Source organism: Idiotropiscis lumnitzeri, chromosome 1 (assembly GCF_059441095.1).
Source record: "Idiotropiscis lumnitzeri isolate Australia: NSW breed Sydney's pygmy pipehorse chromosome 1, RoL_Ilum_1.0, whole genome shotgun sequence".
Taxonomy (NCBI): Eukaryota; Metazoa; Chordata; class Actinopteri; order Syngnathiformes; family Syngnathidae; genus Idiotropiscis; species Idiotropiscis lumnitzeri.
In genome coordinates this window covers 4,285,878-4,312,533 of record NC_142391.1, presented here as the reverse complement: position 1 = coordinate 4,312,533, position 26,656 = coordinate 4,285,878, and the positions used below count along the sequence as shown (strand labels likewise).

General features: G+C 41.9%; 1 protein-coding gene across 1 annotated transcript in view; it reads left to right on the top strand.

The window, feature by feature from the left end:
- The first annotated feature begins 3,753 nt into the window (after positions 1–3,753).
- LOC148342848 (nardilysin-like) overlaps positions 3,754–26,656 on the top strand; it is a 31,313-nt gene continuing 8,410 nt past the window's right edge. The window contains exons 1-21 of the mRNA XM_088311610.1: positions 3,754–4,195; positions 5,216–5,441; positions 5,908–5,989; positions 9,908–10,061; positions 11,244–11,317; positions 11,387–11,482; positions 11,551–11,673; positions 14,543–14,600; positions 15,964–16,037; positions 16,170–16,239; positions 17,833–17,910; positions 19,263–19,383; positions 19,694–19,752; positions 20,194–20,248; positions 20,319–20,423; positions 21,209–21,332; positions 22,329–22,415; positions 24,845–24,964; positions 25,075–25,126; positions 25,211–25,361; positions 26,455–26,582. Of these exons, the coding sequence (XP_088167736.1) occupies positions 3,936–4,195; positions 5,216–5,441; positions 5,908–5,989; positions 9,908–10,061; positions 11,244–11,317; positions 11,387–11,482; positions 11,551–11,673; positions 14,543–14,600; positions 15,964–16,037; positions 16,170–16,239; positions 17,833–17,910; positions 19,263–19,383; positions 19,694–19,752; positions 20,194–20,248; positions 20,319–20,423; positions 21,209–21,332; positions 22,329–22,415; positions 24,845–24,964; positions 25,075–25,126; positions 25,211–25,361; positions 26,455–26,582 (2,297 nt within the window). The 5' untranslated portion in view covers positions 3,754–3,935. The remainder of the gene's footprint in view (positions 4,196–5,215; positions 5,442–5,907; positions 5,990–9,907; positions 10,062–11,243; positions 11,318–11,386; positions 11,483–11,550; positions 11,674–14,542; positions 14,601–15,963; positions 16,038–16,169; positions 16,240–17,832; positions 17,911–19,262; positions 19,384–19,693; positions 19,753–20,193; positions 20,249–20,318; positions 20,424–21,208; positions 21,333–22,328; positions 22,416–24,844; positions 24,965–25,074; positions 25,127–25,210; positions 25,362–26,454; positions 26,583–26,656) is intronic.

The window sequence follows — 26,656 nt, the reverse complement described above, 5'->3', positions numbered from 1 at the left end:
ACACGTGTGGAAGTGTTGCGATTCACACACCAACCGCCGTAACTCCCTCGCATAACACACTCGTGAGCTCATTAATCACGTCCTGTGTTAATTACAATTCAAATCAGTTGCCATGGGAACCCCTACGCAATTTTCAGGAACGGCGGCGGACTTCTAGTGAATCTTACGGACGACGACCAAGGGGGAGCCATTCACGGCGACTTACAATGATTCAGCTGGCTGCGTTTTACTTTTTTTTTTTCTTTTTTTTTTTTTTTTCTCTCTCTCTCTCCCCCTCCTTCTTGCGTTGCCCGAGGTGAACTTCAATTTTGGTCATGGAGAGGCGCGCAGGAGTGGAAAATGCTAGCGTGATGACGGCTAAGGGAGCTTATGTGTCGGCAGGAAAATAACATCCCGAAAACAGTTTGAAGTGCATCGCTTGGCAGACAAAAAAGTGTACTCGATGATTTTTGACAATAAAAGCGGTAAACATTAACGAGCAAGCATTATTTTAAAAATACAGCAATGCCTAGAGTGACCCAACTTGCGAGTTATACGAGATATACAAGCTGTTGTTTTGACGATTTGATTATCAAGTCCTTATCTTATCTCAACCCTCCTTATTTTTTTGTTGATATTGCTATATTGATATTGTTGAGGTATATTCAATATTCAGCAGCGTTTTTTTAAAGACTTTAATGGCAAAATTTTACACTTAAAAAAGCATTTATTACGTTTTACAAAAGCGCAGAGCTGCTAATGTGGAATAAACATTTTTGAATGGCAAACACGTTCAAACATATTTGCAAATATGTTCCGACGGAGTATTGAGTTGCACATTATGGGGGAAAAAATGGAGAACGGAAATCATGCACTGCGAAAATGACAAATTAATCATGTTTACATATCGGTACATTTCTAACGTATTGGTATAATTTTTGTATTAAATTCATTTTGTCTTATTATTTATATTTTAATTGATTTATTTATAGCAGCCTATCTAAATTGATATTGTCTTCTATAAATGAATCAGTTAAAATATAAATATTGGTATAATGTTGGCCTAATGCTAAAAAAAAAAAAAAAATCAAATTTTAGTACCCCATGAGATTATGCGGGGGGAAAAAAAAGTTTTTAAAATTCCACATTGGCAGTTTGACGCTTCCGGAACGTTTTCACCCTTCAAGGAAATCTCCTTAATGGGTGCCTCTGCTGCCTGCCGGGCGACGTGCTCGTTGTGTCCCCTTTCGTGTGTTGCTCGTTTTCACTGGCGAAATGCTTATTCAGGGATCCTTTGCTGAAGCCATGCGAATCCTCGTGCGTTATTACATTGGAAGCTCAGGTGAAAGTCGGACGTGGTGAATTAACAATGCTGAGGTGTGTGCGTCAGAGTGGGGGGGGGGGGGGGTGCGCGTGTGTGTGCGCGCGCGCGCGCGGCTCGCCAGTTGTCATGGTTGCAGCGTTTATCACCTCGTTCCGCTGACAGAGGCCCAGGGGCACGTGTGATTGGCTTCAGACCAACAGACAGACAGAGAGACAGACTCGGGGAAGCGAGTGTGTGTGAGTGAGTGAGGTGGGGGGGGGGACATATTGGCACAGTGGAGGGCTTAAATGCCAACGCGCTGCGAAACGAGGAGGAAGGGGGGGGGGGTGTTGGACAAATGTCAATGCCGGGCCTCTTCATGATCATGTAGCGCAGGGCCGTTGTCCGAGCGTGGCGGGGAAGTTGATTTTGGTCCTCTAGAATGGTGAATGCCTCACGTTGCACAGACTCGGATCAGTTGGTGGAGCCGCATTTTAGCCGTTATACAGCACACAAATGGCAAATTTTTTTTTTTGTCGTCGTGTGTACCAGCCAAACAAACCTTTATGTCATTCCTTGCGTACCCCCGCACTGGTACGTGTTAAAGATGTTTCATTTCGTCGACTTCATTTGCACATTTAATTCTCAGCAAACATAAAAATAATGTTGGCTTGAAAATAACTATTAAAAAAAAAAAAACAACAAAATCAAAAATATAGACTAAAACTGCCTTTGTTATAAAGAACTCTTAATAACTCATAACATTTACCGCCGCTCGTTTAAACGAGTCCCCTTTTAACAGGCACTCAAAATTGAAATATCAGGAACAAAACACTTAATGAGAATCACATTCAGACCTACTCAAGCAGTTTTACTTTGTTTTCATCAGTCTTCTGAGCTATAATGAGACACTTGAGCTGGCACGAGGCTGTTGGGATTTTTGCCGTGGCGGTGCCACAGGTTATCGTCTCTTTTGGAAAACAAGTTGTAGCACACATATTCCGTTTTGATGAACCAGTTTATCAATGACGGAGTAGTGACTGTTCCCAAAAAGCATTTCCCATGCAAACAGTTTTCACAGATAAGATATAAAGTTTGCCGTGTATTCACCGGTGACAATGCAATGGAATCTCCATCAGCGTTCGGTTTAAGTGAGATCGCGGCGTTGGCTTCTTCCGAATGACACTTACTTGATGATTCGGTGAAGTTGGGCAGGTCCTTCAGTTTGTTTTTCACTGCTTTTAAATGTCCCACTATTGGTCGTGTAAAACACATTGAGTTAGCTCGTGTATAAAATGCGCTATATAACCAATGATGCCTTCCCTTGCCTTGCCTTGCTGATGAGAAAATTCATTTTAAATTGTAAACGGTTATTGTGGACACTTACAACAGTTACTGATGATGGCAAGTGGCCGGTGAAACACTCCTGCTGTCTCATAATGGTGTTGAAACAGATGGCACGCAGATGCTTCCACGTACAGGTGGTCATTTAACGGTCCCCTCCGGCTTGCTTCGGTCCAATCGGTGTGAGATTTTTCTCGTTTGAGATTTCAGCCAATCGCTGTGTGATGATTTTTGAATTGAGTTGGATGTATCCACCAATCACAGCATACTGCTTCAGGTGGCTTATTTTCCCTCCCATATATATATATATATACTTCTGACATATGAGAAATACATACAGTGGTGCATTGAGATATGAGTTTATTTTATTTCTTGACCACGCTTGCTACTCAGAACACTCTCTAATTTTATTTTGCCATTGAAATGAGTGAAATTTCCATTAATCCTTCCACCCAAAAAAAATGTTGCACTAAGCACTTAAATTAGTCAAAATAGCATTCCATAAAATTATGAAACGATTATATTAGAAAAGAATTCAAAAGTTTAACTGAATGACCATTGTGCTGTGCCCACCTTAGCCATTTTGGGAGCAATAAGACAGAAAGAATGTTAAATTGTTCATTGAGACGAAACCGACCACATCTAGTACCGACACCGGCTTAGACAATGCATACTTCCGGGTTGTCAGGTGGAAAAGCCCGCAAGGAAGATTTGAGCCAATCGTATAGCGCTGTGGTGACTCGCAGGAACTTCTCAGCCTGTCACAATACAATTGGTCACTTACTATGAGTGGGGGCGGTGTCCCACAGTAAACATGGCAATGGATCTTGTATCGGCTTTAAACTTAGCTTTTGAACTTGAAAATAGCAGCCGGTTTATTCATTTAGTTCAAACAGTCATTGTAACATCAGATAACTCATCGTTGTTTAGTTGGTTAACGTGTCGTTGTTCGCTATAGGCTCCCTTGACGTTTTATTAAACGACCTCGCGTGCTGTGTTTGCGTGCGGCTTGTAAACTAGAGAGTCCCCGGGTCACGCTTGTTTTTTTTTTTTTCCTTTTCAGCTGACATCCAGCTGAATAGGCGAAAGAACCAGAGAGCGTGTGTGAATAGACGTATTGTGGGGCTGCTGCCCGCCTGTCTGGCTTAGCGTGTCTGTCCGCGCGCGTGTGTGTGTGTGTGTGTGGCCTCGGCATCCTTTTCTCTTCAGTGTCGCGTGTGCCACACGCACTTTCGATCATCGCTGCCTGTTGGCTGACACGCTGCGCGGACGGGCAGGAGGACGTTACCCGCGACAGCGAGCTGTCCACATGTTCACGCTCGCCACTCGCTTTCGGGTGCCCACGGCGTTGACCGTAAAACCACCACAACAACTACAACAAAAAGTCGCCACCATGCCCCAGACTGGCAAATCGAGAAACCCCCCGCCGGGGTCGGACTCTCTGCGCCCCCAAACGGGGGGCTCGACTTGGGATCCAGAGGCGCTCTGGGATGATGAGAGGGACACTGGACAGGACAACCGAGGAGACGAGGACATCATCAAATCTCCATGTGATCACAAACAGTACAGGTAAGATACACCCATACTGCCTGCGGGTTTCCTCCCACGGTCCCCCAAAACATAAAACAGTTGCGTTCATCATCCGAAAGTTTAAATGTGAGATGGAATGAATGGATGTGCGGCCAGTTTAGGGTGTACGCTGCCTCTCACTCCAGCTCACTCGCAACCAGGAGCGGCGCTACACAGGGGCAAAGAAGTGCCATAGCCCCCGTCAGAAGTCGGTGTAGCGTCTTGATTTTACTTTATGTATTCTAAAAAAAATACTTTTTTTAAATACTCTTATCAGCCCGTATATATGTCAGTCAAGCCCCACTTTCGCTCATCAAGGTAAAAAAAAATATCAAAGCAAAACACTTCACATCACAGACATTAAAGAGGCATTTAATTGAAACCTTAACACTTGCATTGGTTTCCGAAAATGTTTTTTTTTGTCGCGTACGGTGCCACCGCATTAATTGATAAATCCGTGTGACACTGCAACATACTTTGTGTGGTGGTGTGTGCGCCTGTGGTTTGTCTGTCACCTCACACTTCACTCGGTATGCGACCCACCCAAAATGGCTCCGCGACTCACTTTTGGGTCGCGACCCACCCGTTGAGAAACTCTCACATACTGTTCTGTATTTAAAATGCATAAAAAAATGCTCATTGGGTTACAACAACAACATAACACAAGCATATTATTCATATTCCTTTGTCGCTTGTCTTACCACTCTTTTCAAACGCCACTGCCGATGTCAGCTTTACAGATGCCACGTCTGTTGCAAAGGCACTGGCAGTTGAAACGTCTCGCGTGCTTTGGTGGTTCTAGATGTCATTTTAAGGATAATTACTACCACCGAGTGACACCGCCAGCTGTACTTTTTTTCCCCCTCCAGAGCTAATAAGGAAGCATCTGTTTGCGGGGAGGAATTTATTTCTTCAAATGTAAGGTGCACCCCCTGATCTAATTGAGGCACGGTGACTTATAAGAAGAGCGCGGGATCGATATAGTTGGCCACCATTAGTCCTTGTCTTTTCGCTCTGCAGGTACATTGTGCTGGACAACGGCCTGCGCGCTCTGCTCATCTCGGACTTAAGCAGCCCGGCGGTGTCCGAAGACGAGGAGGAAGAAGAAGAGGAGGAGGAGGAGGAGGAGCAAGGTGGTGAGGAAGAGGAGGAGGAAGATGACTCCAGCAATGAAACAAAGGCCGAATCTGAGGAGGACGACAATGACTGGGACGGGAGGAAGAAGAGAGGGAATGCAGAGAAGCAGGTACCCGCTCGGTGATGGTGTCCATTTGGAGCTTGAAATATTTCGCTGTTCCACTTTTGAACTCGTACACCCTCCCAGGAGGGCGACGCAAGCACCGCAGTATGGCAATCCCTGGTGTCAAGCGGCCCATCCCAAACTGTTTTAGCCACACCCACTAACTAAAACTAAAATTGCCGAAACATTTTCATCAACCGAGTAAAATCAAAATGAAAGAGCTTTTAACAAAACGAAAACTAATTGAAGCTACATTTTTAAAACAAACTCTAAATATCGTGGACGTGTCCTGCATGTTCATCTTTGTCAATTAATTTCTACTACTACTCAAGCTTTTGGCATTTATTTTTATTTTTCGCGCACATCATGTCATGTTCCCTCGTGTCTAAAATTGCCGAATTTGATGAAAATGATGCAAACTGTGTGCATGTGTGTGTGCGTGCGCGCATTCCTGTATGTGTGTACGTGTCAGTCTGCAGCCGCCCTGTGTGTCGGAGTGGGCAGCTTCAGTGATCCTACTGACCTCCCCGGCCTTGCCCACTTTCTGGAACACAGTGAGTAATTACAGTAATTACATGGAAAGGATGGGGGGGATAATGTGTGTGTGTGTGTGTGTGTGTGTTGGGTAAGCGCTAAAAGGTTAATTCACAGGAGTCTTTTCCATGCTCACCCATCATCGATTAAATTTGAGGGTGACAACCTCCATACATGTTTGTACCTACAAGTTGGATGAGATAAAAAAAAAAAAACATTTAAACAGAAGGGCCACGGCAACCCTTGTCAAACATCCTCCGGAAGGTACGCTGACACTGCAATGACTTTGTTTGACCCCGATTTGTCGAAGAATTCAAATCTGAGATCTAACAGAAAGACCTGCGCACTTGTTGCTTTCAAATACAAGTTTGCAAGAAAATTGCAAAGAAAATTGGGCTTCCCAATGTAATTTTGATATGGATGATTCTCCAATAGTAGAAAGGAACATAATTAAATGAGAAGAATTTTGTTTTGAATATTTAATTCAGAGCAATTGTCTTCTTTTTAACTCAAACAAAACAATTTATATGTTGCCTAGAAAATAAGTGATATTAGAATTAGAATTAGAAATCCCTTTATTGTCATTGTACTCAAGTGTGCAACGAGATGAGAGGGCTCCCCTCTCCAGTGCAATACAAAAATAATACAGACAAATATATAAATTAGATAAATAAATAAGAGAGTGCAATGGAATTTAGTACTGAATAGGGTATATAAAAACACATCACAATGCTGTTCTGCAAGGTAAGGGTGTTCTCGTGTGTGTGTGAGAGTTCAGAATGGAGATGGCTCTCGGGAAGAAACTGTTTCTCAGTCTATTGGTCCTCGATTTGATGCATCTGTAGCGCCTGCCAGAGGGCAACAGGTCGAACAGGTGTGAGTTTGGGTGGGTATTGTCTTTGACGATGTTGAGAGCCCTTCTGAGGCACCGGGCGGTGTAGATGTCCGATAGTGAGGGGAGAGGGCAGCCAATAATCCTTTGCGCTGTTTTGACTGTCCTCTGGAGCCTCACTCTGTCCGCCTCAGTGCAGCCGCCGTACCAGGTGGAGACAGTACGTCAACAGGCTCTCGATGGACGAGTGGTAGAAGGCCAGCAGCAGCTTCCTGTCCAGGTTGAATTTCCTGAGGACTCTCAGGAAGTGCAGACGCTGGCGGACCTTCTTTACCACTGCTGTGGTGTTGTGAGTCCAAGAAAGGTCGTCGGAGATCTGTACTCCCAGAAACTTGAACGTGTGGACCCTCTCCACACACACGCCTTCGATGCAGAGGGGGGGGCAGCACCGTCTTGTTCCTCCTGAAGTCGATGACGATCTCCTTTGTTTTTGCTGTCCTCGCGCCAAGCCGTCAGTCTCTGGACCTCCTCTCTGTAGGCTGTCTCGTCACCTTCCGAGATCAGACCGACCACTGTCGTGTCGTCAGCAAACTTGACGATGGTGTTGTTGCCGTGGGCCGGGCTGCAGTCGTAGGTGTAGAGGGCGTACAGGAGAGAGCTCAGCACGCATCCTTGAGGGGAACCGGTGCTCAGCATGCGGGTGGAGGACGTGTAGGGGCCCAGCAACACAGTCTGTGGTCTGTTGGTCAGAAAGTCCTTAATCCAGATGCGTGTGAGGGCAGGGAGGCCGAGAATGTCCAGTTTGGCGACGAGGATGTCTGGGATGATCGTGTTGAATGCCGAGCTGTAGTCCACAAAGAGCATCCTTGCATAGCTCTGCTGTTGTTCCAGGTGGCCCAGCACAACATGCAGAGCAGTGTCGATGGCGTCCTCAGTGGATCTGTTAGCCCGGTATGCAAACTGGTAGGGGTCCAGAGTGGGAGGAAGGCAGTCCCTGATGTGCTGGAGAACCAGCCTCTCGAAGCACTTCATGATGACTGGTGTGAGAGCAACAGGACGGTAGTCATTCAGGTGGATGGCGGGTAACTTTTTGGGGACAGGAATAATGGTGGAAGTTTTCAAGCAGGAGGGGATGACTGCTTGAGCCAGGGAGCGGTTGAAGATCCTGCAGAAAACATGTGACAGTTGGTGGGCACATGTTTTGAGGACCTTGCCTGGTATTCCGTCGGGTCCAGTAGCTTTCCTTGGGTTAATAGCCAGGAGCGCGCGCCTCACATCGTGTTCCTCTACGGTGAGTGGGGGGGAGTTGAGGCATGAAGTGCGGGGGTGTGACGGTTGGGGCGAGTCAAAGCGAGCAAAGAAGCAGTTAAGCTCCTCTGCCAGCGATGCACTCGGGTCTACAGAGGTCGTGCTGCCGCCACGGAAGTTGGTGATGCTCCGTAGACCCTGCCACACCTCCCGTGGTCTGTTACTGGCAAGGTGGGCCTCCAGCCTCCCCTTGTAGTTTGCCTTGGCTAGCTTGATGCCTTTGCTCAGGTCAGCACGAGCCACCCTGTACTGGGCTTTGTCGCCTGACCTGAAGGCAGCGTCACGGGCCTTGAGGAGAGAGCGAACCCTGCTGGACATCCAGGGCTTCGCATTTGGGAAGGTCCGTATAGTCCTGTGTAGGGACACAGTTTCCATGCAGAACTTGATGTAGTCCAGTACACAATGTGTGTAGACATCAAGGTCCTGATGATCAAAGAGGTCCCAGTTTGTGTCTTGAAAGCAGTCCTGTAATTCATTCATGGCGTCGTCACGCCAGGTTTTCAAAGTCTTTGTAAATTTGTAAAAAATATCAATCAAAGTAAAGAATAAATCTGCATGAACTCTGTACAACTCTTATAATATTCGCCATGGAAAAAAGTGGAGTGCCCTAAAATATTTTCCGGACTATAAGGCCCATCTGCATATAAGCCGCAGAAACTATTTTTGAAAAAAAAAAACAATATACAAGCCACAGTTTTCTATATTGAAAAAAAATGAGTTGTTTACTGCATCTACAGAACGATTTTGTACTGTGAATGCACATAAAGGTGAATAAAAAGATTTTTAAAACAGTGCCTTTTAACACAGCAAAAACGTTGCTAATTAAAACAGAGCAGACCCACGAGAAAAATTTTTAAAATTCATTTAGCGTATTTTCTGAACGATAGAGCGCCCCTAGTGGTGAAAGAAAGAAATCCACTGAAAAGCCAAGTCGTTGCATTCGCCGCATGGTTCAAAATCGAGGAAAAAATAGCGTCTTATTGTCCGGAAAATACGGTATTTATTTCTGTATTGTTTTTCATCCATAATGAAAGAGGAATGTCCTACAGTGGTCTAAAAATTGTAATTTATTGTAGTCTATTACACAGTGCTTTGTGACCTTTTCTTTAATAATGCTCTTGGCAAATATGCCATATATTAAAAAAAAAAAAAAAAAACTAACGCTAAAACTAATAAAAATTGAACTAAAACAAACAAAAAAAAATTCGAAAAAATATAAACTAACAAAATGCTCCGGTTGCACGGCTGTACCACAAGTTATTTATTTGGCAATTATTAAATGTTTCGTACCCGCGGATAAGTGCTCATGTACCCTTGTCGACAGATAAGTCGTTCTTACAAGGCGAAACTTCAACATAGTTTTGCGGAATACCCGCTGATCTGCAGTACTTCTAATAATCATCTCTGAATTTAAATCTGAGAAGAGATGACAAATTTTCTTCTAATTGTAATTCAGAATATCACCAGCATGATATCGAAGCGCTGCATAAACGGCGCGATAAATGCAGTGCATCCCCATCTTGTAAATCTCATTTACTCCTGATGCCTCTCCGAAGAGAAATCGTTTATCTCATTCACTAACGGGCCTGTCGAAAAATCGTTTGACGGCCAATCCCAAATCACGCTCGGGCCCAAAAGTCATGTACAGCCGTATGCTTTCATCTTGCAACCCCGTACCCCTCCGAAACAAAACAAGAGGCCACAAAGGAGGACAAAAAGTGTCGAGCCGAGGCGGAAAGCTTATCTTTGACATTTTTTGGCGACGTGGCTCATGTGCTTTGTTCCCACACCGCACCAGTGGTTTTCATGGGCAGTGAGAAGTACCCGTTGGAAAACGGCTTTGATGCCTTTCTCAAGAAGCACGGCGGCCGCGTCAACGCCTTCACCGACTGCGAGAGGACCGTCTTCCAGTTTAACGTGCAGAGGAAAAGCTTCAAAGAGGCGCTCGACAGGTGAGAGCGGATCAGAGGTGCTTTTGTTGTGTGGTGGAACAGCATGGCTGAGCGGGATAACATTTTAAGCAGCCAAACGGGGAGACCAGTTGAAGGGTAGGGCGATTTAAAAAAAAAAAAAAAAAAAAAAATCTGCATCAACAGGATGCCGCTGCTATTCAACTATAGGCCTGCCTGATTAAAAAAAAAAAAAAAAGGTTTGTGGAGCCGCTGGGATTTGATCGATCTGACACAACGGACATAATTATCGCGCTATTTTTGTCGACCGAACTTTTGTTGCGGTTGAAAGGAAAAGTGACGTTAGAGCAGCTTTACTTTTGCATTGAAGTGGTCCGAAAAAGTTTCGATTTAAATTTCCAAACTCGATTGGATTGGATTCACGATTCAATTTGGTTGGTTTTCGATTCAATCAAGGATTTCAAGAATTAGTGCAAACTGCTCGCTGTAACGTGGTGTATTCATGAATATATTTTTTTCATGAAGAATTAAGAATCATACGTTTTATTTAACATGACCTGATCAAAACTATAAATCTGCCTTCATACTTGTTGGCGTTGACGTCACTGCTTCCGCCATTTTGTTTTGATACGCTACTTTCGCATAGTGACAAAATCTCGCGTGACGTGTAAAGTCATGTCAATTTCAGGAGAAAAAAAATGTGAATTGAAAGTATCGATATATGTTTTTATGAATCGAAATCTGGCTTTAAAAAGGAAAATCAATTCAAGTCGATTTTTGTTTCAAACCCAGCCCTAGCCATAAAAGAATTTCATTTTGTGGCAACAAATCTTTTGGGGGCTGCCTAAACAGATTGCAAGAGAAAGCAAAAAGTTAATATTGCATTAGTTTTGCATTGAAATGATGTAAGATTTGTCCGGATTTCATCCAATTACCGCAACTTGGCCGTCATCCTGGGACTTTTGTTTTATGGCGGTAATCTCGTCGGGGCTGCTTAAATGGCCTGCAACAAAGAAGAAGAAAAAAAAAGAGATTTATTTGCATTGAAAAGACGGAATCGATCATATGGGATTCGAGCAATTGAGTGCAACGTAGCTGCAATTGAATTTCATTTCGTCGCTACAAGCCTGGTCGGCGCTGCCTAAACGGGTGGCAGGAGAGCCAAAAGCATGATCTCCGCGCGAAAGAGGGCTAATCATTCTTTCCCTTCGCCTTCTATTTTAGGTGGGCTCAGTTATTCGTCTGCCCCCTGATGATCCAAGACGCCATAGACAGGGAGGTGGAAGCCGTCGACAGCGGTGAGTCCGCTCGTGCTCGGATTCCATCCCGAAAGCTTTCTTGAGTCTTTCCCTCTTGCCGTCCGTCAGAATACCAGCTGGTCAAGCCGTCCGATTCACACAGGAAGGAGATGATGTTTGCCAGTCTGGCCAAGCCGGGGCACCCCATGGGAAAGTTCTTCTGGGGTGAGTTGGCGGGTATGCTCCAAGGGCGGCGTAATGTGTTGATTTTGAGTGATGTTACTGGTTGCCAGGGAACGCGCAGACTCTGAAGCAAGAACCCAGTAAGCAGAACATCAGCGTCTACCAGCAACTGCGAGCCTTCTGGGAGAGGAACTACTCTGCACATTACATGACCCTGGCTCTCCAGTCCAGAGGTAAGCAAGGACTTTCTTTCTTAGGGCCCAAGCACCGGGGGCCCTATTTTTGAGCCTAGCGCAAGTAACGGGTGGAGTTTTCTTTCTTTTGGTGTTTTGCTAGATGAGTGATGATAGAAGAGGGCGTCTGCGCCGTTGTGGGTTGTTGGCCGCCACGGATGGGTACTTGAAAAGCCACCAATCGTGTGTGACAACATCATCCTCGTGCCCTCGATAGTTGTGCCGTGCCCTCATTGGGGTGCTATTAAAAATATTTTTTAAATGATAATGATGATCGCTTTTAAAAATATTTTTAAGAAGATAATGAAAATCATTCAATTAATTAAATTCTACCACGATTCCGAGGGATTGCCGTATGCTGTTGACGTATGTAGGAATGTGCATGCCTGCATCTCGATCAAATCCACCAAAATCCCGTTACACCGCCTGCCCCAAAACTTAGACCTGCTTTTATGTCGTCTAAAATCGAGTCTGATTTTGCGCACCAAATTCTCAGCTGCCTATCGAGGCGTCATGTAGTCTATCAAGTTTACAAACAAACTGACTGGACTTGCCTCAGCAGGAATATGAAGGCGTGTCTTTTATTTTTCGCCAAGCACAGTAGCGCCTTTCTACGAAAATAGGGCCCAGGTGTTGAGAATTTTCAAATCTGAAGGGTTCTGAACATCCCTGACGGCATTTAGGCGAAGCCTGTCGTTGAAGTTTGATATTCCTTTTGAGGAAATAAAAAAGGCACGGGGAGAACATGCAAACTCCACACAGGAAGGCCGGAGCCAGAATCAAACCCACGACCTCCGTATTGCGAAGCCATCATGCTAACCAGTCGTGCTGCTATTTAGAGAAATAACATTGAACATTGATATTCATACATTTTTTTTAATCATTTAACAAATCATGAACAGGAGCAATGTATTCATACGAATGAATATCATTAAGTTGTAATTGTAACATATAACAATATAGAAATACTGGCACAACAAAATTTCGATAACCGAAAAATCACCCGATTAATTTAAAAAGTGCATTGTATGAAATAACTTAACCTTTTAATCTTACGACAATTAAGATTTGAATTACAGCAAGGGTTCCCAATTTACGGGCCGCGGCCCGTTCCTGGTCCCTGGCCAAATTGGGCCGCGCAGATGAAAGGGAAAAAAAAAAATCTTGCAGTACTTTCGGTGTATTTATTATTCAAGTCTTGAAAAAAATAATAGATTTTGAAAAGTGACCGGCTTCTCTGCGTTACATCCATCTATGATCGAAAAAAAAAACCAGCATGACGATTCGATACAGTGCATATCGCAATCTACGAATTCAAAACCGATTTTCCCATCGAAATCTAACAGCGCACAGTTTGACAAAGTCAGACCTTGACCAAACCCGTTTTGTGTGATGAAAGTTCCCCTCCGCAGTGATATCCACATGTGGCGTCGGTCAACAAACTGCTGGTGGGCAGATTGACAGAACTCTTTAACGAGCAATCCGGTGATTTAATTGACTGCTAATGAAGCCGCAAAGCTCTAATGAGGAGCCGCTCCACGTGTCCGTCTCCGGCCGAGCGTGGCTAATTATTCGCAGCTCGCCTCGGGTCGCCGCCTTCATCCCGGTGATGTCATCGTCGGGTCTTGGCGCGTTCTCGCAGGAAATATCAGGCGGCTCATTAACAGCTGCCGAGGCGTCCCATGATGACTCGTGTTGGCATTTGTGCCAAAAAAAAAAAAAAAATCCCAAATTATGGTTTTTGCAGAATTGGCTTTTCTAATCTCCCAGGACTTCAGCAAATATCCGAGATGAACGCCACATGTGGCTCGTTCTTGTGGTTTTCCACCACAGATGCGTGATGGCAAAGAAGCAAACTCTGTTGATGACCACAACAGGACATTATTCAAAATTATTCAATCAACACTTTGGATTATTGATTAATTATTGATTAATTAATAATAATTTAAATTGGTCACATTTCAGCCTCTCAATACGTTTTTGTCTTTGTGTTGAATCAAAATAGAACAGCTAGCAAACACTTGATTTTACTTTATTTGTGCATTTTCTGCACAGCCAATCTGAAATAATGTCCTGTTTTTGAATAATGAGATGGAAATCGATATTTTTTTTCAGATTCATCGACAAAATAATCAATAGATTAATTAACCGATCATTCCCATCGCTTCGCATCTTTAAAACTTGTCTTAAAATGAATTTTCATGCTTTGGCTTTTGACTCAGCGCAAGACTTTTTTTAATTAATTAATTAATTTATTTATTTTAATGGTTTTAACTGTTGTTATTAACTCATTTAATACCATTGACGGATAAATACGTCAAAATCCTTTTTTTTTTTTTACTGGGCTGGTTGTGAATGAGTTAATCAATTTTATTGTTCGTTGTTGTATGACTTACTTCTGCTCCACGTACAGCACTTTTCTTACAGCTGTGGTTGTGCTTCATGAATACATTTGAGTTTTTTTTCTTATCTACGTTATTTCTGTGACCGTTGAAGCAAATTAAATAGTGGGGGAAAAAAAAAACATTTCAAAGCTTGTTTGATATCAGGTGAAGTAAAGCAAATCCCAGAAGGGAAAACAAAACAAAATTGTTTGAAAACGTGTAAATGTCATTTTTATTTGCTGTTTCGTGATGAAAAAATCAAAAACAGCAATTTTTGGAGAAAAATTTCTGCGGCAGGTTTGATCTAATTATCCAATCTGAAATTTGTCTCATCCCGCTGCTTGGATGTAGATGAACCTTTTTTTTTTCCAACCACCTCACAATGAATGGGCGGCTGTGAAAGTTTTCACAGGAGTCACTTGATTGTCTTTTCTCTCTCGCTGATGTTGTGAGTGACTGCCACACTCGTAAATGTGTGCCTGCAGAGAAACTGGACACGCTGGAGACGTGGGTGCGGGGGATCTTCAGCGTGGTGCCCAACAAGTGAGTGTTGCTCAAAGAGGCTCAGTGTTTCCGCCAAAGTCAATGATTTTAGTTGACCTCAGTTCAGCAGATGCCAAGAATTCTCCAATGTTGACTTTCTGCACCGTATATTTCAAACAATATTTTGTGGCGGTCAAATATTCAGCGCAAAAATAAGCAGCAAGCCCCTCCCTCACATTTCAACCACAAATGGCTGATGAAACCCGGACAGTTTTGTTGTTCCACTGTGACTTGTTTGGTCATTTTATTGGTCAGATGTGACGAGACGCGGGGTTATAATCTATGGGTGGCTTGAAGCCCGTCAGTAAAAATTCTGAAATAAACCATGTCACGTTAAATGCCGAAGGGTTCAAAGCGTGGGGGAGGAAAAATAGCAGTTCTTAATCCAAAAAGTGGAGTAGAATTTAGGGGTGCGCAATTGTGGAAAGAATATGAATCACAATTATGTTAGTAATTGAAATCATGATTATTTTTTGGGAGTGCAAAACCTATTCATTTCATCTTAAAATAATTAAAAAGAAAGTGCAAATGTATAAATTCAAGTATGGTTTCCTTGTATGAAGAAAAATGTGCATTGGAGTTTACTTGCTAAACAAATTGCTATAGAACTGTTGCAAAATTTAAATAAACAATTTCAGAAAGCTCAAATTTTTATTTAATTTTATAATTCTTTCAAATGTTTTATTTAATTTTTTTTTTTAATTAATCATAATTTATAATTTTTTAATTTTTTAAAATAATTTTTTATTAACACATTTTTTTAGGTGTGCACATGTTAGTATTAGACATCTTAAAATGAGTACTATTTTGAAAATTTATATATATATATATATATATATATATATATATAATATATACATATATATATATATATATATATACACAATAATATATATATATATATACAATAATATATACAATAATATATATATATATATGTATATACAATAATATATATATATATATATATATATGTATATACAATAATATATATATATATATATATATAATATATACAATATATATATATATATATATATACATATACAATAATATATATATATGTATATACAATAATATATATATATGTATATACAATAATATATATATATATATATATGTATACTGTAATATATACAATAATATAATATACTTTAGATAATAATTGTATTTTTATTTTGCCAAGTTTGTAATCGTTGAGTGTAATAATCATAATTGTAAATGAATTTCGATTAATTGCGCAGCCGTAATAGACCAAAACGCTATTAAATAGATAATTAAAAATGTTTGAGAGATTACTTAAAAAGTGTGAAAATCAATAAATAAATGGCTTTATTATTCATGTCCTGATTCATGTCCGCAGTGGCCTTCCGCAGCCGGACTTCTCCGACATGCAGGATCCCTTTGACACACCATCGTTCAACAAACTATACAGAGGTACTCAATCGTTTTGTCTATTTTTGGAGTTTGGACGCTCAAAATGTGTCTACTGAGGCTGAGAGTTGGTGCGCTGTCGCAGAGGAACACTTGAATGTCACGTCTGCGCTGTTGTTTTTGTGCTGCCTGCAGTCGTCCCCGTTGGGAAGGTGCATGTGTTGAATATCACCTGGGCGCTCCCCCCTCAAGAAAAGCACTACAGGTGAGTGTTTTGGAGCAGCGATTCCCAACCGGTGCAGGGGTGCGCCTTCTCAAGAATGCGCAATATTATCACCTCTATTTTTGTACCCAGGGCAAGTACAAGGCCAAGTGCGCGCAAGGGATGGACTTTTCTTTCCGTTTGTGTGGAATGGGGCGTTTGCGCCGCTGTGGAAGTGAACACGGCCTGCTCGTTTCCCCGGCCAATGGGAGCAATTCTACTCATTCCCTTTAAATTCAGCGCAACAGAGGCGTGCCTGCATTCGTAGCAGAAATAGTCTCGGTGTCCATGCAGAAGATGGAAGTGTGCAAAGTACGTTAATAAGGAGTGGACGCAAACCTCCACTTGCAGATGATTTATAGTTTGCTTGGGCAATAACGGATCACCACCGTGAACTCATTTTAACGCCCTTCAAAATAATCAGATGTTTTGGCAAATAATTCATAAGCATAAAAAGTAGGGCTGTCAAAATTAAAACATTAACTCAGGTGATTAATCCCCCCAAAATTTTACTCAGTTAAATATTTAAACTCAGTTAACTCAGTTTGATTAACTTCAAAAATAATTTACATACTTTGCAAATATTGTGCCATTTTAGCTGTACATCTTTAGCACGTCTCAGAACAAAACATTGTGTTCAAGTTACCACTGGGCTTTCCAAACCAACACTGCTGGAGTGTTGGCGCTTGTGGGCAGTTTTGAGAAATGTTTTGAAAATAAATGCCTGCAAAGATGTCTCCAAGAATCCAAGAAAGCTATTAGAACAGTCTTTGAATTAAATATACTTCATATTTGGTGATTTGGCATCAATTCCAAGATATTATTCAAGTAAATATCTGTTATAAGCTATGCAAAAAATAGTAGTTGAAAAATGTGATTAATCGCGATTAATCATGGAATTTTTTGTGATTAATTAGTTAAAAAAATTAATCACTTGACAGGACTAATAAAAAGTTTTCAAGGTGTTTAAATCCACTCCCAGCTGGAGTTTACATTCAAGGTAAACGTAAAACAAAGACGATTACATGAAAAAAAAAAAAACTTAATGCTAACATATCATATCATGGAAAATGTCATTGACATGCTAATGGTTAGCATTGATAGTCGCACTTTTCGAACCTTTTAACTCATTCACTACCCGATGAGTAAAAAAAAAAAAAAAAAAATGGATCTTTGACGTCTTAAGCCGTCAATGGCAGTAAATGAGTTCAGCAACTGATATATGAACACAAATGGTGCAGCAACACATATAGACAGCTTATATAACAATACTCACAGGCATATTTGGTTTAGTCCTGACAAACGACCAATATTTTCGTATTTTACTGAATCTCTTTTCATTTGTGTCTGCCTGCTGTATTACTCGACTTTATTTTTGATGTTACACACTGTCCACGCTATCTTTAATAGTGACCCGGCAGAGAGTCAAAGCGCTGAAGGGGACTGAAACATCTTGTTTAAACACTTTTTGGTGAAGCAACGAAGCAAATATAACAGCAGGGCTTATATCAATAGAATGCAGTGCATGAATGCAACACCCCCGTCGTCTTGAGGGCATTCGATTTTCTCGCCCTAAACAATGTTTTTCCTTCGCAGAGTGAAGCCTCTTCACTACATATCGTGGCTGATTCGCCACGAAGGCCCAGGAAGCATTCTCTCGATACTCTGGGCGATGTGAGTCGTTTCTCTCGACGCTTTTCTCATGTGAAAGCCTTCCGAATAAAACCCAATTTTAAGGTCTTCAATTTACTGGGGAGGGCACACACACGTGTGTTTATTTATTTATTTGTTTTTTTTTTTAACAAGAGCTTCTGAGCCTCTTGTTACTAAGTGGCCAAGCCATTGACAAAAACAAAGCAAAAAAAAACAAAAAAACAGCCTTTTCCAGTCATCTCATAATACAAAGCGTCCATCCAATAAACACCCTCCCTCACGTGGACACCACTCAGCGGCTGGGATAGAACGTTCCAGACGCTTTGTTTCCCGTGCTTGATGAATGACGACAGCGGATGACTTGGAGAGCGCTCAAAGCCACTCGAGTGGTTTGCTGTGTTAAGTGGGGTGCGGCGTAAAGTGCCCCCTCAGTGGTTATTTGGGCCCGGGAGGCAATGAAGCCTCGCGTCCTATTCATTTTTTTTTTTTCTTTCCCTTTTTGTAATTTCTGTCGGTCATTTATATCCGTCGCAGAGAACGAAAGTGGAATAAGAGGGAAAAAAAAGACCGAAATGTTTATTTTGCGTCTCATCAAAACACAATGAAGAGCAAATATGAGACTCACAGATTTAAATGTTTCCCTCTCCACGCAAAAAGGCTTTATGTCGCCCGATTATTCTTACCCCGAATTGTTGTGGGCGTCTCGATGCATCGAAACAAAACGCCACTGAAACGTGAAACTGAAAAGTACACAAACAACAACAATTTCTTCGCTCCACAAGAACCGTTGACAGTTCGTTTGAAGTGCATGCGGAGTTAATAAATTTGTCCCTCCCCCGCACCTCCCAAAAAAAAAAAAAAAAAATGGATATACTCAACATTTAATTGACTTTCCCGCCGTGTACTGTTCTGCGTTCACACAAGTAAGCGCCCACAAAAAATTCTGTCTCCCACTCCATCGTTTAAGTTGCCATTCCCTTGTTTAAGCCACAAATATATCGACAACTAAGATGCCAAAAAGCTTGAATATCATGTCAAAAATGGTTTATATATATATAAATATATATGAATATATAAATATATATTATATATACATAATATATATATTTATTTAATGTATTTATTTATTTACTTTATTTTTAATTTTTAAATGTAACAGAAGTGTGCGTGCGCAGACAGCAAAGACTCTCCGCAGCTTCCGCTAACAACCCAGGCTCCGCCCACCATATAAGCCTCGTCTCTCATTCAAGATGTATCAATTTGACATATTTGCTTCACATAATTTCCTATTTCGACATCTTGTTTTCAGCCAATAACTGGAGTGAGTAGGTGCTGGATTACCGTTAATCAATGTTCGATGTGCACCATCACAGGCGCTGGGCTCTCAATCTGCTCTGCGGTACCAGCGAAAGCGGCTTTGACCAGAACACCACCTACTCCATCTTCTCCATCTCCATCACGCTCACTGACGAAGGTTTCCAGAACTTCTACCAGGTGAACTTGCACACCCTCCCTCCCTCCTCCCCACCGCTTCTATTTTGGTCCAGCGCCGATCCAGTTTTTGCCTCATCGATAGCTACAACGGGGTTATTTCAGGGAAGAGCGGAGTGCTATCAGTTGCCACGGCAACGCTGGCTAACCAGCCAGCCATGCAGCGAAGGGGCCGATTTTTGTAGTTATTGGAAAATAACTGCTCTTGAAGCGTTGCCACGGCCTCTCGGACACGGTTTACTCGCACCCGCATCCATTGAATATGTGGAAGCAAATATTTGAGCGTATGTTTTTTTTATTTAAATTTCCGCAGGTGACCAACATTGTCTTCCAGTACCTCAAGATGCTGCAGATCCTTGGACCTCAGAAAAGGCACAAACATGCGCACGCACACACACACACACTTTTCCCAGCTTCTTCTTGATTTCGAGGACTTTGCGCCATAAATTGTTCTCATGGGAAATACAACTTTTCGTGACTTGATTTATTGAAGAAAAAAAATGCTCACAATTGGTTCTTGTAGTTTGTTTGATTGTCAGCAGTTTTGTGCCATCCTTGAATGGTCATTTTTATGCATGAGAGCCCTTTGGGAAAAAGGAAAAATCACAATATGTGGTTATTTTGTTGTTTGCATCCAAATCGTTTGTTTTTGGGGGTAGTGGAGTGGATCTTTTTGAATTGAGAAATATATTTTGAAATGTGTTAAATGCACGTCTTTTGTCCATATTTAAGATTGCATTTTTGTCGTACATCTGGTTAGGAAGTGTGTGGTCATTTTGATTGCTCTAAATGTCGTTCTCATCGCACCTTCAGGATATATGAAAAGATTCAGAAGATCAAGGCCAACACATTTCGCCATCAGGAGGAGGTCGGGCCCCGCGTCATTCTGCCCCCCGGCGTCATTTTGAAACAATATAAATCCCCTTCTCCTTTTTCAGAGAGATCCAATCGCACTTGTGGAGGTCATCTGTGAAAACATGCAGCTGTTCCCCAAAGAGGACTTGCTGACGGGCGACCTGCTGATGTTTGACTTTAATTACGAGGTGGCCAACTTTGCATTGATTTTATTATTTATTTATTTATTTATTTTATTTAGAAATTTTATTTTGACAATTAATTTTAGAGGCCGCTGAAATTTAGGGCACAGATACCGGCATGCTTCAGGCGGGAGAGTGGTCATCTCCCAACCCAAAGGTTGAGATTTCCACCCTGAGCCGTTTTGACCATGCCGATGTAAAAAAAAAAAAAAATCATTTCTAAAGGGATTTTTTTTTTTTTTTATTGTTCCTCACTGAATAAATGCACTTGCGTTAAAGGCGAGATTTTCCTCTTAACCAGGGGTGCCAATAATTATTCACGGGATTGTATTTCATCCCACAGTTCTAAATGATATTAGGTTTACGTTAGTTCATCACGGGGTTTTCCGTTATCACGGCAGGGCTCTACCGTGATACACCCCAAATAATGCTGTACATTCAAGTGATTTATTTCATTAAGTAACAAGCTTCATTGTTTCCCAACCCTGCTCTATTCCGTCTCTCATTTCTTTTTCTGTTTATGTGGCACAGATGGCTTTGTGTGGAAAGTGAGATGGAAGCTTTGCACTTTCATCCCAGAGCCCCGTCACCTCTCTCTCTCTCTTTTTCTCTCTCTTTTTCTCTCTCTCTCTCTCTCTCTCTTCCCCCTCTCTCCCGTTACCCCTCTACTCACCCCCCTTTCCTCTGTGACATTGTTCCTGCATAAAGAAACACATTTGGACACTGACAGAAGGAAATGTGTTCTCGGCATGCGCGTGTTTGTGTGTGTATGTGCGTGTGTGTGTGTGCAGGTGATTGATGCAGCACTGTCCCTGCTCACCCCCGAAAAAGCCAACATGATGCTGCTGTCGCCAGAACACGAGGGCCGCTGTCCCCTCAGGGAGAAGTGGTTTGGAACACAATACAGTGTGGAGGGTGAGTGTCTTGTTCGGGTTTGTGTGTATGTGGCAGGGTTATAATAGATTAGGATTTTTCATTGTAGTTTTTATTTCATTTTGATTTTTTTTTTTTTGTTTTTTTTTTTTTTTTAGATTCAGTTAGTTTTAATTAGTTAAAGCAAGTTTAGTCATTTTTTCCAGAATGGTTTGTTTGTTTTTTATTTGTTTTAGCATTAGATTTAGTTTTTTTAATTTATTTTTTTAACGCAATGAAAGAATACATAATAAATAGATAAAGAGCTTACTAAGTATTGTGTAATAAATTAAATTAAACTAGCTGTAGATTCAGTTAGTTTTAACTAGTTAAAGCAAGTTTTGTCATTTTTTTCCAGAATGCTTTGTTTTAGTTTTTTTATTTGTTTTAGCATTAGATTTAGTTTTTTTTAACACAATAAAAAATATATATAATAAATAAAGAGCTTACTGAGTATTGTGTGATAAATTAAATTAAACTACTATTCTCAAACAACTGTTTGAGCTTCCTTCTATCCGTATGTTCCGGTCCGGGAAAAAAAAAAAAAATACCCCTGCAGCTCATTTGACAAAGAAAACAAAGGACATTTTTGCTATGATTAATTTTATAAATATAAGATGCCCTGTTGGTTAATTTTTTTAAGCCTTTTCGTTTTTATGTTATTTTGCTAACGAAAAAAAGTTTCGTTTTAGTTACTTTGTTCGTTTACGTCAACTCAAATAACCTTGGCGTGTGGTCCCTCAACGCACATGAATACATTGTCTTTTTCTTCTTTCCTCGCAGCAACGTTCACCCCAGCGTAACGCACTCAAGCCATTCATCTCTGTCATTTCAATGACATTATATTGTGATTACAAACAAAAAGCTGCGCGCACACGCCGTCGTCTTCCTTCTGGAAGAATGTATTAAACTAGCCTCCCGTAATGCTAGTAGATAATGTTTTTATATCATTAGACACAAGTTGAATGTGCCTGACATTTGTGCCTTTCTTGCTCACAGACATTGAACCGGAGTGGATGGAGTATTGGATGGGAAATTTGGAGCTGAGCAGCAAGCTTTTCCTTCCTGCAGAGAACAGATTCATTGGTGGGTGACTGACTGGATACGATACAATCAATAGTTCAATTTGCCGTCTTGTGTTTAAAAAAAAAAAAAATACAATTTTGCAATAATGCTAATACGTTATAGCTTTCATTCCCCCGCTGGGCACATTTTAATCTCTAATTTAATTTTTAATGATCATTTCTAAACTTGTCACACCGTGACAAAACTGGCCAACCAGACACTCTTGAGACGGGAGGCGCGACGGACTGACTTATGTGTCAGTCATTTTTACGTGCACACCACGCATACTCAGTCTGGTAGTCCCGGCTGGAGCACACAGCTCCATCGCGCTGACGGTTTTCTTGGCTGTATTATTGAGCTCCAGTTAGCAACTTAAGTTAAAACGAAAGAACTGAACAGCCTTCAGAATAAATAAAAAGTAAATATTCGCTCTGGACATTTTGTTTGAGGACAGCTGCATCACTGGACTAGGTGATCCGGTAAATTGACCATGTCTCTTCAATTTTTAATTGATTATGATTGCAACAACAAACCGGTAACATTTCGTGTTTGGCAACTTTGCAACGTGAATAAACCATGCTACCAATTAAGTCGCCTTGGCTAACATCTGCTTCTACTCAGCACATTGTGCATTGTCACATGCATGTTCATGAGAGGCGCAGATTTGGTCAGGGATGTAAAGTAGGTGGGGGGGGGGGGGCTTGTGTGTGACTACATTCAAACCAAGCCGCATTCATTTGAATATAGAGAGAGAGAGGGAGGTTAAAGAGAGAACCCCACTGCACAAGGAACCAATCACATGTTGCTGTGGGCGGGCCAATCTGCTTCTGCAGGCAGGGCCACCAGCACGAGGGAGAGAGAGAGAGAGAATATACCAGCTTTTAATTTGTCGGCCTTAAAAAGGCTGATGCCGATTATTGTCAAAATGCTAAATATCGGCCCCGATAATCGACCCGGCTGATAATTGGTCTATCACTAATATGAAGTCATATTTCAAGGCACCTGTACAGGTTTACAAGGTCAGTTTTAAATTGTATTTGTGAACGTGAATGCATGGTTTAGTTTTGGCCTAGTAGTTTTTTTTTTTTTTCTTTTCCAATATTAATTTCATGCTGCAACTCTGTGAGGGAGAGGTCTGTCGATAGGGGTGACACTCCTGCGTGTTACGTTTGACTTTGAGACCTACAAGGAGGTAAAAAGAAGCAAAAGGTGTTTCTTCTTCCATGTGGAGCATTTCGGAACGTTTTGCGGCAGTTTTCTCGCCGTCGGCGCAGCTCAAGGAATCAATCCCTTCATCTCTCCTGGTAATAGCTGGCTACTCTCCAGGCACACCCTGGCCAGTTATTAGCGACATTTTGTCGCCGCAGTGTAGCCTGAGCATCCACCTCCATCACCTTAATGACCGCAGCGTTCTCATCTTCTAATGGCACAATGTTCGGCTGCTTGACAGGACGAAACACTTTTGGGAGAGAGTCACAACATGGCGCCATCCGTAAGGATAGGCATCCATTTTGAACAGCAAATGCTACATGCTAAACGTTTAACCGGGGGTTGTTTTTTTCAGGGGGAATTGGTAACCGGGTGAACAATAGCGTTCCGTCAGTCATTAGAACATTCCCTGGTTGGTCATCAGAGTTTTAATTGAGGTGTTATTGCCGCGGTTTTAATTGGTGAAGTTATCCTTTATGTTGCTAAGCTCCAATTCAGGCGGGGCCCGCCGCGCTAATCACGCGGGGAGCATATTAGCATTCATCCCCTCTCTCCGTTATCTCCAACATAATTCCAGCATAATTATGTTTCTGTCTTTCAACTTTTTTTTTCTGCTTCTTGCTGTTTTCTACGAAACAAAATCATTTTATTTTCACAAGACGGCCTTCTGCTTTGTTTTACGGGCTCTCAAAGCAACTGCCGCCGCTAACACATTAGCATCCTTGCTGCGTGTCCGTCTCTTTCTTAATGGATGCTTTTGTTTTTCCTCGATTCTGTCGCACGCAAAAGTGGAACACGGTCTTGAAAGGCCCTATGACGTCAAGATGGTTTTCGAGTGTACCAATACGCTCACTTTATTTATTTATTTATTTGGTTATTTTGTGTATTTATTTATTTATTTATTTTTTATTTGTTTATTTATTTTTTATTTGTTTATTTATTTATTTGTTCAGGAAAAAACATTTTTAACAATATCAGTCCATTTTGGAGGAATCTTAAAGCAATTAATTGCATCTGAAATGCCCCTTTTTCATTGACAAAAAAACGAGAGAATGAGCGAATGAGCAGCTTCGTTTTCAATTTACTCGGACGTCGGGTTTGTTTTTCTTTCCTAAGTTTAACAAAAGACGCCCAAGGGCGCTTTGACATTGAAAAAAGGCAGCGCCACAAGTGGCATCCTGGTTAACAGAAGAATCATTGAAATGTTCACTGCAAATTAAACTTTTTTTTTTTTTTTTTAGCTTCTAACTCCACCATCAAGCCTTCGGACTGCCCCGACACCAAGTTCCCAGTCTGTATCACCAACAGCGACCGAGGCTGCCTGTGGTATAAGAAGGATAACAAATTTGCAACGCTCAAAGGTGCGTTTTAGTCGTCACTCCGACTCGGGATGGCCATTTCGCAAAATTCCATTATCCACTCTGTGGCAAAAGTGGCTTTTTATGACAATTATTATTATCGTCTTCTGCAGCCTACATCCGATTTCACCTCATTTCTCCTGTGATCCAGCAGTCTGCTAAGAAGTAAGTGCAGTCACCTTCACGAGAAGGCATTTTTACAGTCGCCTCTCTTCCCTTTATCGCACGCTTTGCTTCCTCGTGTTGCAGCGTGGCGCTGTTCGACCTGCTGGTCAACATCCTGGCCTACAATCTGTCTGAGCCCGCTTATGATGCCGAGGTGGCCCAGCTGGAGTCTAAACTGTTGGCCGGCGAACACGGGCTGGTGATCAAGGTCAAAGGATCTGATGACAAATTGCCTGTGAGTCAGTGAGTGAGATCGTGAGATGGGCTGGTTCCATTGGCGGGCCAGAATACGTAGAAACTGATGACTGCTTCTAGTGGACCGCCAACAGTCTAAGTGGCCCCTCGATTAATTTTTATTTTTAGATGATGTATTTCATTTTCGATGTCTGGAGATCTGTTTTTTCTCTATAGTGTCGGAGATTGTAATAACTCCTTTCGCCACTAGATGGCAAATATGGCTTAGTTGCTATTCCACTGGGTCATCTCTGTTTCGAGTTTCAGCACAAATGTTAAAAAAAAATGTAAAGGCAAGCTGATCTACCTTGTTTGCTTAGAGCAGTGCTTCTCAAATAGTGGGGCGGGGGCGCGGTGCGATGCTGGGGGGGGGGCGCATGTGAACCTGGGGAACATGCTTTTTTCCCTGCCGTACTACAATAAAGTGTAATTACACATCCACTCCAGTAGTTGGCAGTGGTGTTCTCATTGCCCATTGTGCGCCGCGAGTATTAACTCTACGCTTTGTTTTGCAACCAAAATGCTATTTTTTTATAGTTGCGGCAGAGAGTGGGTGGTGGGGGGGGGCGCGAGTTGTTTTTTTCTAATTACCTGATGAGCACACTAGGCATCTTCATGCTAGCTTAGCTTTAGCATACACGGGACGGTTACTTTATTGCACACAACTTCAGTCCGGGTTACAAGCAGAGAAAGTGGAACATCAATATAAGCCGCAACTAATTAAGACACACGTTCAAGAAAACGAGAGGTAAACACACTTGAACAAAAATTATTAACACCCTTATAAGGGAAGAAATTCTGCTCAAGAACCAAAAGTAATGCCAGAAATATGCGAAAGCTGCCAAGAAAGTTGAGTTCGTCAAAATTTAGGATTAAATTTTTGTCATACGTCCGCACTAATTAAGAAATACACGCTTCTATGTTACTGCCATTGACGGCTTAAGACGTCAAAGATCCATTTTTTTAATTTTTTTTTTATTATTTACTCACCTGGTAGTGAATGAGTTAAGTCATTCAATGTCTTCCTAGCCATGAGGCTGGTGAGTGTTTGCCACTATTTACTGGACCCGCCTTGTTTCCCACATCCTACGTAGCTTCAGTTCCGCCTGATCATTGACCACCTGGCTGACTTCACGGCCCCTCCAGACGTCTTCAGCATGTTCTCGGAGCAGCTGACGAAAACCTACTTCAATATCCTCATCCAGCCTGTCAATCTTAACAAGTCGGTGCTTTACATACTCGGTCCTTTGCTGCCCTCTGGTGGCCCGATTTCGTCACTAAGAGATCCTCCTGTTT